Source organism: Aplysia californica, unplaced genomic scaffold (genome assembly GCF_000002075.1).
Source record: "Aplysia californica isolate F4 #8 unplaced genomic scaffold, AplCal3.0 scaffold00308, whole genome shotgun sequence".
Lineage (NCBI taxonomy): Eukaryota > Metazoa > Mollusca > Gastropoda > Aplysiida > Aplysiidae > Aplysia > Aplysia californica.
Window position 1 is genome coordinate 580,839 of NW_004797578.1, and position 14,766 is coordinate 595,604.

Sequence of the window (14,766 nt, forward strand, 5' to 3'; positions counted from 1 at the left end):
ATGGTACATGGCCAGGTCTCAGCACTGTAGGCCGACGGACGACAGGGCACTTTGAAGGACAGCATTTATTATTCAGGTTTGTTGCCACCGCAATTTACCCATGAACGATGGAATTTAATGGAGACAGACGACAAATAAAAGGGAAAAGATAGATAAGAACTGATATTTGACTTGTGTAAAGGTTTAAAGTGAGAAGGAGCTTTGGGTTTAAATATCAATAGAATCAGTATTCACCACAGAATTCTACACTAATTCTGTGGTATTCACAGTCAGCATTCGTTTGTCCTGAAATATAGCCGGCGTCACAGGAAATACAATCATTTTCGAAGAAAACCTCAGTCAGTCAGATATGGAATCACGTGACCATAGATAGAACGAGGAAGCGAAATACGAAAGTAGGCCTAAAGTTTGTCTTTCCAAGCAAACCTACCTGAATGTTTATTTTTTTATGGGAATAAGTGATTCTTCTCTAGAGGAAAACGTTTGATCTTTACAATATATAGATCTATTAAAATTTCCCACCTTGGGTTCTTCTAATAATATGTAGATATCTAATCTATATCAGACTCGTTTCAACGGGCTGGGAAGCAACCTATCCATCATTCGCAACCTTGCACCGGCTGTTGTGCCGCAAGTCAGTGTAAGGTTGTTTACTTGGTGGGGCTTGGTCTGTTCCTTGTTGTCCAATAATATAGACTCTAGAATCTAGATCTATCTAGTAATTCGTATCAATTTTGGGCTACATCCAAGCTCAGTCAGTTGACTCATTGTGTTGTGTGGGCCTACAGCCCAGCATCGAAAGTTTAACGGTAAGCCAGTGCTACTTCTTATATTCTTAGACTTAGAGTTAGAGATTCAACATAAATATCATTGTAACTTGTACTTGTAGTTTGTTAGTTTGTAGTAAGGCTAAGGCATGCAGGGTTTTAGTAGGCTGCTCACGATCACTGTCTCAGAAAAGTAAATGGGAGTGTCTATGTACACGGTTACCGGGCACGTAGTCTCAGTATCTATTCTATGTTGGTAACCGGGTACTTAGTGTCCGTGGCCCCTTGGCCTTGAGTGGCTTGAGCTAGGTGCACGGTAACTGCTACCCCCCCCCCCCCCACTCATCACTGGACTGGCCTATCACAACGCCGTATCGCTGACTGCCTGTTTGGAGCCTACCTACAGCCCCCCCCCCCCATCGCCCAACCCCTTCCCCCAGATATTGGTCGCTCGATCTCTCCCGCTGTACATCCAAGTTCGTAACTTTCCTTGGCCTGCTAACTAGTGCTAAACCCAAACATAAAGTAATTAAAAGTTTACATAGTTTATAATTAGAAAAAAAGGGGATTCTGGAAGTCCCGCTGTAGGGGTCAGATGAAGTTGTCGTGCATCTAGATCTACTCAAGGTGTCTATGACTATGAACTTGGATAAAGAAAATAAACAGCTAGCTAAAATGGCCTTTGAGGGCTCCCCTTTACCCACAAATGTGCGTCCTTAAACCTGCAGATTACGCACTTTAAGTTTTGGTGGTGCGTGAGCTTTAAACTTTATAATTTCATTTCGGGGGTTTGGATACACGCTTTAAAACGTAGAGGTGGTGTGCGTCTGGCAAGCATCATTTTCCCCCTTCTCTGTCCTGAAGCCGAGTCAATGATTTGACAACACACCCACACACATGCACGACAGTCACCTGTCTCAGAAGTCGACGAGTCGACCAAGATCTACTTTAGTTGCGCACAGTTTCCCGCAACTCCAGCTGGTTTCAGCAGAGAAGCTCTGCCCAAATTCTGGTCGCTCGCATTTGTTGGTGTCGTGCCTTGAGTTTACCCCTGCTGTGAGATTGTCCCCGTCCTTCTTAAAACACTAGTAAACGAATTGTCCACCATCGAATGTCTGGAAAGACTAGAATGTGAACTCGGGGCTGGCTCTGAAGAATAATAATGAATCAGTTTATTTTCCAAACCTGCCACTCATCCCTGCCCTAAATCTCAATCATCCCAGTTTTCCCGATTTTGATCGCGTGTACCCGATTTTTAAAAAATGATTTTTTGTTCCGTCTGTTGCGCTGGATTTTTGTAAAATCTTACTCTGCCTTCTTCTTTTCTGTAGTTGGAAGTACCCGTTTTTGTCAGCAGAAACTCGGAGCGCTATTTTCTTAAATATCTGTGTGTCGAATTTGTAGGTGACTCACCAAAAGTTGTGTTGGATCTTTGCTCACACGTGTTATTTCAACTATTTATGGAAGTAGTTATTGATTTGGCATTCTGACTTAAGACATTTGCTGGTGTTTTCAGTGCACACCATCTACTTTCGCCAGAATATGCTTTGAGTTCTAGTTAGTCGGGCCCGTCATCAAGACCTGTCAGTAAAACTGTTTCAATCGCTCATTCGCACCACGTGACATGACTTCGGCATGTGAGTTTCGCGTGTGTTGGGGATCGTCCGTTGTCAATTTAAGTTCATGCGCCCCGATTGGAGCGTCTTTCGGGACTTATCGGGTGGGGGGGTGTAAAACACTTGGACTAGGAGACTTTTATGTGATGCTTCCGGATTTAAAAAAAAAAAAATATATATAACACACACAGGCACGCGTTCGCATGCTCTAACACAACGTACACAACACCCATGCGCGTGTGCGCAGAGGGAATATAACATGGATATAATAATGGACACCCCTTGAAATTTTTTAAGTCAGCTTGGCGGTGACCTAGGTGATTTGTCTTTGTTCCCGATTTTTTTTCCCCAAGTCCCAAATTTTTTTCCCACTGAGATCCTGACATTTAGATTTCATAGAGTGGCAGGTGTATTTTTCTTGGTTTGTCAACTTTATTTTATTTTTGATATGCCTAACTGCTCAACATCCACCACTCTTCCCCCCTCCAAATGGACACAACTCTGATTCTAATTCTAGTCAATATTCTGTCCCCGTAGAATTATGCAAATTTAAATGGCCAAATTATGCACACAAAAAAAGAAGCAAAATTATGCAAAAATTATGCAAGTTACCGTAACACCATTCGCGACATGTTAAATTTTTCAACACGAATTTTCATGATTTTCATGTTTTATGCACAGAAAAATAGGAAACAGAACATATCAATATCAGTAATTTGTTGTGTATTTGGAAAGAAAACAATACCCATCAGTCAGAAAAAAACAACAACCAAAAATTATAATCTCTGTAACTTTCAGCTGTAGATCTAGATTTTAAAAAAAAAAAAGGACATCTGGACCTCTGATGCTGGCACATTACTAAAACAAGGGGTGCCTGTCAAACATGAAACATCAGCAGACATGAGAACAACAACTTTTGATGGATTTAAAAATTGAACACATGCTCAAGGAACAAAATCCCAAACCCATAACCAAGATCTTCTAACAAGGGAAATAACCATCTTGTCAATTAAATGAGACTTATTACGGTGATTACTTCCCTTTTGTCACATGACGAGGCGCTAGTTAATTGTTTTGTGTAAAAAAGGTGAAAAAATGCGGGAAATCCAAAATTATGCAAATGTTGCAGAATTACACGAAAAAACGCGGCCGCGCCGCGTCCGCACAATCACATAATCCTACGGGGACAGTATAGTACTCATTGATTTCTTTAGTTAATTAAAAATCGTTAGCATTCTATCACTGTCATGGTCACTCTGTGTGTGTCTTGTGTGAATGTGCGTGTGAGTTAAATGTTTACTAGGAAAAAATCTTACTATAAAATTATGGGATATATTGACTTTTACCCTTAAAGTTTCTAAAACAAGGGTTTTTAAAAATACCCCTTTAGACAGTAAACTAAAGGGTGAAGGAACCTTTTAAGTTGGCTTGAAAAGGGGAGCCCTGCCATTGTCAAACAACGTGGCCTCCCACAATGCACACGTCGGAGAATTTCGGAGTTCGCACAATGCACACACAACATGGCGAGTCGAACAACATGATACTTTTGTGTGTAGAACCGAAGATTGTACATAATAAAATAGTTCACTCGGCCAAAAAAGTATCAGTGGAAGTCCGCACATTGGTGCAGTATTTGTTTTGAGGCTCTCTTTTGTTTCTCTAGAAGAAGAATAGGATAGCACCCCCTTGTACATCAGCTGTTCCGGTTCGCTCAGTGCTGAGTTTTGGGTTTATTTTATTTTAATGACCTCTTGACTCTTCGTTCTAAAGCCGAATTAAACAAAGAAGACTGTCGTCACTTCCACCTGAGTAGGATTTTTGTCAGCATAACCATTTTAAAAGGCGTTATTCTGAAACTTTAATTATAATCTATACAAAAACTTGTTAGTTTCGCTTTGAATTTTTTCCACACAAGTACTGTATCTCTGTTCGCAAAGCGGGCGATTTTTCTAAGGGGGTGCCACCGGATTTTGAGGAGACTTTTGTAATTGGTTCGAAGAGAAGAGTGAACCATCTTGTTATATTATACAGAATGTTTGGTAGAACTAGAACGAGGTGGACCTTCCGGTTACCGTGTACGAAGACTGGGGCTACGTGCCCAGTTTCCATAGACGCTCGGAAAGCAAAAAACTTCAAAACAAACTAAAGTCAATCAAAATGAAAAGCAGTGATCTCCTCTCAGTTTGTCTTAGAAAGAGTGAAATACTTGAATATGAATTCATCTTTTGTACTTATTATATATTTATACATGGGGCATCCTATACGAGTTACAGACGGCCTATCGGCCTATCTAGCTAAATCTTTAGGCTAACTTTAACTTTAAACTTTATTGCATTAGTCATTAGGTAGGCCTGTATTAATTTTTCATAAAACTACTTTCTTGTGTCATTATAATAGTAATGGTCATGAATGAACAATAAGTGGCCAAAAAACTATATTATTATATTCCAATTAAGTCAAGCTTTATCGACTAGAGAATTGTCCGTAAAAATAACACCCTGGTGACGCCTGGTCTATTATTATAGCAGCCAACTGAATATAAAAGACCACTTAATTATTTTTCGAGGCAAACTGATCAAAGGACATGTTTTTTATGAATAAATTACTGGTTCGTTCATAACCATTATGTCACCCTGTTTTGTTTATAACTATGAAAAATTTTATTCTGTGCTTGGGCCTAGGCCTTCTCACTACAGCCCCGTATCCCAGACAGTTGGCTCCGGTATTGTAGGCCGGCCACGTTTACGGAGGGTCAGTGTGAAAAGCGGCGATAGATAAGTGCGCTGGAGCGGGTGATGGAGCATTCTTGCACTGTACTCACTAGACTGGCCGACAACGAACTTTACTTTAAGTCAATGCATTTTTGTTGTTGCTGTTTTTTTGTGAGAGTTATCTGCTCTTATAAAACAAAGAAAGATCACATCAGTGACAGAACGTATCAATTCATCAACATAGAAAGGAATTACTAAACGTTCACGTTTTATGATGAAATACAGACCGTGTTCTTCACATGCAACATATGCAAGAGACATTGTTTTCATTCTACATGTTTTATATGAAAGAGAATTTTGTTTTGATTCACACACACACACACACACACACACACACACACACACACACACACACACACATCGCTCTTCAAATGGTGCATGTAACTGAACCCAATCAGCTGTAGATAAAAAAAGCAGTCTCTTACCTCTGAAAAAGTTACTGTTTGCATGATTGGGATGGCAGCTTTGCAATTTTTTTATTCGCCAGTCCGCCAGTCCTTCATTCTGTGAAACACTTTGCTCTTTCACGTGGTCATGGGTATGGCGAACAACGATAAAATACATGGAAAATGCAGAAACAGGGCCATCTCGAGTTCTGCTGAGCAAGAAAAAATGTATCATAATCATTGCTCTTTGTAACATTGCCAATGGCTGTCAGCTTCATTTCTATTGTTTTGTTAAAAATGAATCAAGCTTGAAGGCATCTATCTTTGAATACGCTCATTACATCCATCAATATCAGCCGCTCTAGAAGAAGCTGAACTTTTTGTAGTTGCTCTCTTTTGGAGCTGGTGTGCCATGGTGTTGGTACTTCTGGAAATATTGATGATGGCTCTGTGGGCACTATAAATAAATCTTCCAGCCTGTACCAAAGGTACATTGGGTGGGAAGTGCAGAGAGAAAACTCCCTTATAATCAGTGACATCTTCTACGATTAATTTATTTGGGACACTTTTGACCCGCTTGCTTTAAAAAAAAATCTTTTAGAAATCTGTAATATTGTTATTTTGCCATCTCCGTTTTGGCCGATAACCACTTCTACAGCCTCATACGCTGCCCTTTTTTACCATGTTGAAATGTTGCTCAAACGGTTCATTATGCTGAAACTGAGACGTATGTTCCAGCTGAAAACTTTTTCACAATTACAATAAGATTCAAGATAAAAGAAAACTAGAATCTGGGCTGAACAGTAAAACACATAAAATAAGCACAAACTTAATCCTTACAATTGAGTGTAGTAAAAATGTATCCTGATGAAAAGAACGTGCACTGAATAAAACAATGAAGAAGTTAGGAGATTAGACGGCTACAAACTACACACATGACACTATTGGCATGCAAAAGCATATTTCAAGAATGTTCCATTAATTGTATACGTATTAGTGTTAAAGCATCTGCCTATCACCGCTTATCGCATTTAATGGTCACTTTTCGCATTGATCCTCGATAAGATAAGGACCGGTCCCGAGGCAAGTTTATCAAGATGAGCTGGTCTGATCCAGCCTCCAATGCCTGCTCTGAGAAGGTCCTGTCATTCACATATAAAATGGTTTTCATTTATGAGACCCCCCCCTCTCAAAATATGCATCATGTCGGAAGAATTCAAAGTTTATACACTAAAACACCCTCAGAATTCATTTAATGATTCATTCATAAACTGTATGGCAAATTTCAGTTTTGACGTAAAAATTAATTTGATCTGTCATTCGCTTAGTTTGATACTTTCCTTTTATTAAATGAAACTCTCCTCATAATCATAATATGTATCTGTGTGCATGTTTTTAAGGTTTATTAACACTGAAAAGCCTTCAAAATATGTATATATATATATATATAAAATGGATACGTTGTTAGTTCATAACCAATACTACACTAGTAAAATACTTATTAAAATACACACCTACGCTTATGACATAAAATATCAGAATGTAAGCAAGCTCTAATACATCTTTCACTTGGGTTAAAATTAAAAATACACCCCAAAACAGCTGCAGATTACAAGGTGTGAGGTTTCATTCATGAGCAAAATGTTTGTTCATAACATTATGACAATCCATTATGACAAGTATATTTTTACCTCTTCTTCACATCTCTATGGAGTCATCAGCATGCTGTTCTTCCTTGTTCATATATGCAACAATAGAAAAGGATGTTGTGAAACAGCGGGAAGTCCCATAGGCACAGCGCTACTCGGTTCAGGCCAATAAATTCTACGGGTGTGGCAGCGAAGAGGTTAATCATTGTTTTTAGGTAAAATCCACCCAGACATATGTTCTTAATTGGACAACAATGATGTCAAGCCAAAAAACAAAAATTCGATAAAAATTGCCAAACTTGCAGAAAAATGCTTGATTTCACCACACTGCCTCACATATGTATGTTCTTCTGAAAGATCAAACAAAAGCAGAAAAGAAATTCTTTAATAATTATATCTACAAAGAATTTCTATATATTACATGTATATACAGTCAGTATTGGCTTGGCCTTTAGGACTCCAGTATTGTCTAGACCAGAGGGAAGTGATGGATAAAAATAGCCCTGTGCTGTAAGGGTTAATAAATCACTCGAAGCAGGAACTTCTGAAAATTGCAAGTGCATCTGGTATTCTCTGCAAAATCTTTTTTTTGAGTATGTACAGGCACTTCACACTATTTTCATTTCTTTTTTTGGTATTTTATGTTAGTGGCATTTTGATTAACCTTTATTTTCCAGGTAAAATGGCTGGCACAGATGATATCTATGTGAATAGCACTCTGAATCTCATCAGCAACCCAGCTAATTTCCTTTCGTCGCTGAAATCAGATAAAGAAAAATGTGATGCAGATGACCTGACTGCAATGTGGTACCATGGGAAGATGTCAAGAAGTGCTGCTGAGAATATTTTACATGAAGGTAATACTGAATTTTATCTGAAAGAAACAATTCGAAAGCGCATCATTTTGTTGTTGTTGTCATTTGTAGAGTATAGAGCAGACATGAATATGATTATTTAACTCAATCAACCCTAGGCCTACACTTCTGGGTTGTCAGTTTTCCCTAGAGATTTTTTTCCACCTTTTAAAAAATTGAAGAAAAAAACCCCTTTAAATGCTGTACTCATTTTATCCATCCCTTTATTTGTGTGTATTAAAAATTTGAAAGCTAAATATGTCATAGTTTTTATGCAATACTCCGTGGAAGAAGGTCTATATATAGAGTCAAAAAGTGAACAAAAAGCGAAGAAAGGAAGTGCGTTCAAATTTCGCACCCCCTCACATGGTTCACGAATGTATAGCTCTCTTTGTTCAAAATTTGGGCTTGCACTTCTTGTCATAGTCTGTTTCTAACGAAAAATGGTTACTCTTCTAATCAGGCTCTAGTCTGCTTCACACAAAAGTAGTGTTTTCAGTCATGAGAGCGAGATTTTCCATACCAATACTGTCAGAGTTAGGGTTGGAGCGTTGCGTGCTCATATCGATATTATCAGGGTTAGGGTTGGGTGAGTTAATGATGTTGCCATCCATTTTTGCCACAAAGCTTTTTACAGTATGTTTGATATCTTTGTTGCGTATTAACATGCATATATGGCTCGTTCGATTTTTAAATGTCTAAGTTTCACCCCCCGGGGCGGTGCTACTGACTGAAGTGTCTTCAGGTCATTCTTAACCCTTCCAGGCCCAGCCATTTTTGTGCATTCAGAAACCCCAGTCCCAGCCTATACAGAAGTATTTCAGGAAAAGAGGCATGCATTCTAAAAAGTTATGTAATATCTTTGTAGTGAGGTTTAGATAATAACATATATAACTATAACTATTTTTAAAGGTAAATGAACAAATGCTATGAAAATTAAAGTTGAATTAGGTTAGCTAATTTTGAAAAATGCGCTAATTTGGTACCCCCATGACGGTGGAAGGTACAAGCGCTGCTGAAAATATACCTGCGTGGGGCTGGAAGGGTTAAAGGGGGGACATTAACCTGTTCTTATGCACAGTAGAATTATAATTGTATATGGCCTGATTCATCAATGTCATACTCATGACTGTGCCTGAACTGCAACAGGACACTCCTGCTTTTTCTTTCCTAATCCTTACTGTCGTCATTTTCCTCTACTTCTTTTCTATGTTTGTCACACTCTTGTGGCCCGCTCTTTCTGGGGAGCATTGATAGTAGTCGAAGCAGACTTTGTGCTGTTGAAGCTTGAGAGGTGAGCAGAGTAAGTCTAATTCCCTGTAAGGATTTCTCTGTTGACATCCACCCCTTGGCGCACATATAACCTTATGAAGTTGCGAGCGCCATAAAACCTCTACTAAAACTGAAAACAAAAAAATGTGTAAGTTTGTTTAATAAGATATGAGATATTCATCAGGGATGTAAATCTTCCGACTTTTTCCGACCGACTTGCCATTTGGGCCCCAGTTTTTAACAAAAGTCTACTATAAACATTACATATTATAATAGAGATCATTTGTTGTAATAGAGGGAAAGAAACAAATATAATTTAGTCTCACTGTATTCTTATTTCAGTCAGTGCGCACGCGCCATATATTTTCCAGCTTTTTTTTTCAAAACCTGTTTGCATCCCTGATTCTTAGTGTAGTGTAAGGTGAATGATGTGTCTCAAAGATGTTTGAGTTTATCATGAATTGTCATTAATTTTAAACTGGGTATGTAAAATATACAAGGAAATTTAAAAAGAACTTTTAACATTTAACAAAGAACTGCCAAAAACACTTCAAATTATTTGAATTGGCAATTAAAAGTGAATGGTACCCTTTATTATGCCTGAGATATTTTATGCCCTGACATTTCAGTGCTTCAGCGTTCTCCAGACACAAGTACGAGTACGGATGGTACTTTCCTGGTACGTGATCAGACTGGGTCTGATGTTGACTTTGCCCTGTCTTTCCTGCACGACTCCCAGTGCTACCACTTCTACATTAAGAGAGTCAAAGAAATTTTCTTCTGCATTGAGGGAGGCCCTGTTATACAAGGTGAGACAAGAGCCCACGAAATATTTGTTTAGGGCTCAATTTTGTTTGTTTTGTGTTGAATTTGAGCTTCATTGAACAATGTTAGATTCAGGCAGCTTTTACCATTTTGAGACCTGTTGTAAGTTTACTGTTTGAGAGACTGGTACAGTGTCAAGATTTCTGTTGTTTAACATAATTTCCTAATACATATTCCTCTTGTGTGTGCTCTATTAAATGAAAGAATTATTTGATGACAAGGCGCTCAGCATGCTCTGGTTGAACCAACGATGTTGGGAGAGCTCGGAGATTGGTTGAAATAGGCAGGTGTTGAACTGTGTAAGGGTTTAAGGAGAATCACAAAGGATGTGCTTTGTACACCTCCTTGGAATTACGTGAATTGTTCCCCTTGATAGCTTTAGCATTTTGTTAGGTCATTTGCTTTTAGGCACAGCACTTTCCTTGAGGATGCAACACTTGTAGTATTCAGCAGATCAGTTGATTTGCCAGTAACGCTGCTTAGGGCTGACAGCAGGAGTATGGTGACAATGTGTGTGTGTGTGCTCAAATTTGTATGGCTGGGAACAGGGTAGAGAGATTAGGAGTGTGTGGCATTTTGAGAGATAATCTGGTTTTGCTTGGTGCTGGGGGGAAATAAGCAATGCCTAATGTCCTGTGTTTTTGATGGTTGTGTCAACCACAGCTACGAGGGTAGTGGGTGGTTGGCGGGTGCTCTGGTGTGGTTTGCTCCTTTTTTCCTTTAAAAAATCTATCGTCTTTATCTCCCCTCCTTCTTTTTTGTGTTTGTTACTCTCTTGTAACACCTCTGGCGTTAAACTCTTAATAAAACAAAAAAAGATACGAGGGTATGGGTGGTGTTTGAGTTGATGGTCTGTTGTAATAGCAATATGTCTTTTTCAGAATAAAAGGAGTTGGGACATTGATCATTGAAGAAACCAAAGTTTTCTATACAAAGAAATGGAAGGGAAATACAGAAACGTTAAAAAGGTGTTAGGAGGTGGAGTGCACAGTGTTGTATTGCTTGTAAGTTGTTTTTTGTGAATTGATGATTGTGTTATTTATGTCTTGATTAATTGGGGGCAATGTTTGTCATTGTTCGTAATAACTGTAGAGATTCAGTTTGTTTTTTCCTTTTTTTATGTTGTCATTGTTCTTGATTGACAGTCAGATGTTTCTGGTCTTGTGCAATTTTTTACTCAATACCATATTAGAGGTTGTTTTTTTTTTTTCTGTGAAAATGTGCACAATGAACTATAATAAATAAAAAAAAGAAAAAAAAGAAAAAAAAGAAAGAAACCGCCTCTCTAATTTTGTTTGTAATGACATGTCAGGTGTGCTGACAAAATGTGTTACTTCTTGCAATCTGTAAATGAAAATGTCGATTGAAAATCGACTTCAGTGTTTTTTTCCAGGTAGATTTTCAACTAATGTCATTTTCTTCAAATCTCTAATTTCTTTTATCATTTCATGCAAATAAATTATACAAACTCAACTTGTAAATTTGACGCACATATTTCCACAGAGGATAAAATCCGAGAAATAATTCATTTTGTCAGCTTGGCTCACATATGTAAAAGAACTAAATTCATGATCATTGTTTTTGGTCACACCTCCCCAGGTTTAGACAAGCTTATAGAACATTATATGGATGTCTGTGACAGACTGCCCACAAAACTCACCAGACTTTGCAAAGGCAAGCTACCCCCTGCCAAAGTCCGCAGGGTGGGGCCAAACAATTTTCTGCATTTCCTCGTCAAAGAAAGTAAGTGATTGCTGTCAACTTACTCTAGTTACTCTATTTTTACAGTAAATTTGTATTGCTTTGTGAGTGGTTAAAATTAAAAAATGATTTTCATATTTACTTGCCTCTTTTTCTTGTTATTGGTAACAAAAATGTGATCTTAAACTTTAGGAAGATTTTTGATAAGGGGCTTTTTTCCAAATAGTTTATCAAATTTGGTTTTCAGAAAATTGTATGGAATAGATCATTTGATTCAAGATGTGGGCAAATTTTTAAATCTTCTATGATTTTTTCATGGATACACTGTGATAATGAACCAAGCAACCAACATTTTTAGCCCCAGGTTTTCTATTTTGCTGTGTGTAAGGTGTCAGTGAACATTTTAAATGAATAATGCTGTGGGCAAAATTCATTGTTAATGCAGCAGGTAGTATTGCTATGAGGTTCTTTGGTTGTTTTTTTTTCAAATACCAGCTTTTCTTTTATATTTTTGCCCTTGATGCAATTGCAAACATGTAGGACATGGGTGATTGCTGGGCACTCTGGTGTGGTTTGCTCCTTTTTTCCTATCAAACATCTATCATCCTTTTTCTCTCCTTTTTTATGTTTGTTCGTCCCTTATAACACAGATTATCTTTGGCACCTAGGTGACCTAATTGTGTTGCAAGCACCATAAATGCTTGCTAAAACAAAAGAAAACATGTGGGACTAGCTTAGACTGCAGCTCAGTCTGAGAACTGACCCATTTGTCTTCATTGATAACTGAAAGTTGCAGTGCTTGTGGTTTGTTGTTGTTGCTGTTGTCGTTTTTTGTTTTTTTATAATTCTGTTGTTATCTCCTCAGATCGTGAGGACTTAGTCAAGAAAACCTTATCACACCCACTTTGCCCTGACATTGACGCCAAGAATGAAGCTGGTGGGTGTTTCTGATTCATATGCAGACCTAAAAGCAACCCTTTTTCTTTTCACGCTGTTCCAGTCCGCTTTTGATCTGGAATAAAAAATTTCAACTGACCTATCAGAATTACAGACCAATTCGCAAGCATCAAAATCTTTAAACACAATGACATATCCTTAATACCGTCTTTATGATTGAGTCTGTCTGTAGCATTTCTGATCCGAAGGGAAACATTATTTGTTTTTATAAGCCATGATACTACGTAAACTGTGGTGTTTATCTTTTTTGTGTGAAGGCTTGTTATCTGTCCTGTAAGGGTTGCCTGGCTTTGCTTTACTGATAGCAACTTAGCCAGTTATTTTTGTTATAACATCATTTTTGTTGAGTGCGTTTATCTCTTTAGAAAGGAAAAAAAGACATTATTTTTGTCACTGATATTTTGACATTTTGATTTGAGAGAGTTCAGAGAACTTTTATCTCAATCTTTAAGCAGTTTTTTTTTTGCCACTTATATATGACTGAAGGGTGTTGGGCATTGTAGGACTCTTGTCTTATTCTGTTGATGAGGCAAAATGGCTGTCTTGCATATCCAAATTTTAAACAGAATTTTAATGCAATGGGTTTTAGGCCACTGTTGTTTTTAACGTCTTTTTTTTTTCTCTTGTGAATTTCAAAAATGTGTCATGAACTCAATTAATTAAGAAAGGCACTTTCATGAAGATGCTGATGTCATCCGAAAATTCTTGAGCTTTTAAAATTCTTCTAGGTTGATGTGCCTCCCAAAAAGATGAGTCATGTTATACAAAATTGTTTGTATTAGTTTGATCAAGGTAGTGTGTCTAGGAATGTTGATTCACAATTGAGCTTGTCGAAGAGGGCCATTCATTGTCAAGAAGAAAAAAAAAAAAAGGTCATATTAGATAGGTGGTTCTCTAGAACAGTGTCGTTATAATGTATGCAAAATTCAGGGGGGAGTATTTGTACAGTTGATTGTTTTGGACAGGTATTTGTCAAAGCAGGCTTAACTGTTCTTTGAAAATGATTTAGCTAAATGACATTTGAGGAACCCTAAAGACACTACAGTAATGGGTTTTTTCTGTACTTGATTTTTAGGTTCCACAGCAATGCACATTGCAGCTTCCGGAGGGTATGACAGCATCGTATCGCTTCTCTTAGGACATCACGCTGATATCAAGACCAGAGACGCTGATGGGGCCACGCCTTTACATGTATGTAAAAAGACAATGGAATCTAAGAATTTGTTGAGAGTTGTGTCACGACGCGGTGAAATCAGGCACTCGTCAATTTTAAAACCTGTTCATTTTCATTGCTTTCGATTTAAAAATTTTAAAATATCCTTCTATCTTGAACAGACTTTTGCGATTGAAGGAGGGGGGAGTTGCCTGGTTTCAGAGGTAAAATTTCCAAGAAAATGGCTGCCAAAGTTTAGTTAATTTAATAACTTGAGAGTCCTTGAAAACTGCAAATTTACAAATTTCATGCCTTTAAGCAATGTTTTTTCAGTTCAATTCATGTAAAAATTTGTTTTTTTTATATGGACATAAAAGGTGTTGAGAAAACGAAAAAAATTGATACAAATTGCCAAACAGAAAAATTTTGACGAGTACCTGATTTCATGACGGTGCCTCACGATTGGTTTCAAGGCATGTTTTGCTTTTTGTTGCCATTATTGTGCAACTTAAAAGAAAGTAGGTTAATATAGCATAAATACCATCATCTGTGGTAGAGGAACTGTGCCAATGTCAGGATGAAAATAGTGTAATTGAATATAAAAGGCCTTCAACTAAACAGGGAACCATCTGCTGCAAGCCTGCCCAATGCTGGAGGCACTTTAACTCTTTGACTACCATGAGCCGATCTATCGGCTCCATAACTTCATAGTTCGTGGCCAAGAGCCAATTATCGGCTCGCGCTTTTCTTTCCCTTTCCCTTCCACAATTTGACTCAACCTTTCCGTTTCATGTTTTTAACTGCTCTGCTTACCA

At 37.9% G+C, this 14,766-nt stretch overlaps 1 protein-coding gene across 1 annotated transcript in view; it reads left to right on the forward strand.

Annotated features, from left to right (window-relative positions):
* Positions 1–377: 377 nt before the first annotated feature.
* Positions 378–14,766, forward strand: part of LOC101860179 (tyrosine-protein kinase HTK16) — a 49,773-nt gene continuing 35,384 nt past the window's right edge. Inside the window, exons 1-6 of the mRNA XM_035970699.1 lie at positions 378–809; positions 7,867–8,046; positions 9,945–10,124; positions 11,740–11,883; positions 12,707–12,778; positions 13,874–13,989. Of these exons, the coding sequence (XP_035826592.1) occupies positions 7,872–8,046; positions 9,945–10,124; positions 11,740–11,883; positions 12,707–12,778; positions 13,874–13,989 (687 nt within the window). The 5' untranslated portion in view covers positions 378–809; positions 7,867–7,871. The remainder of the gene's footprint in view (positions 810–7,866; positions 8,047–9,944; positions 10,125–11,739; positions 11,884–12,706; positions 12,779–13,873; positions 13,990–14,766) is intronic.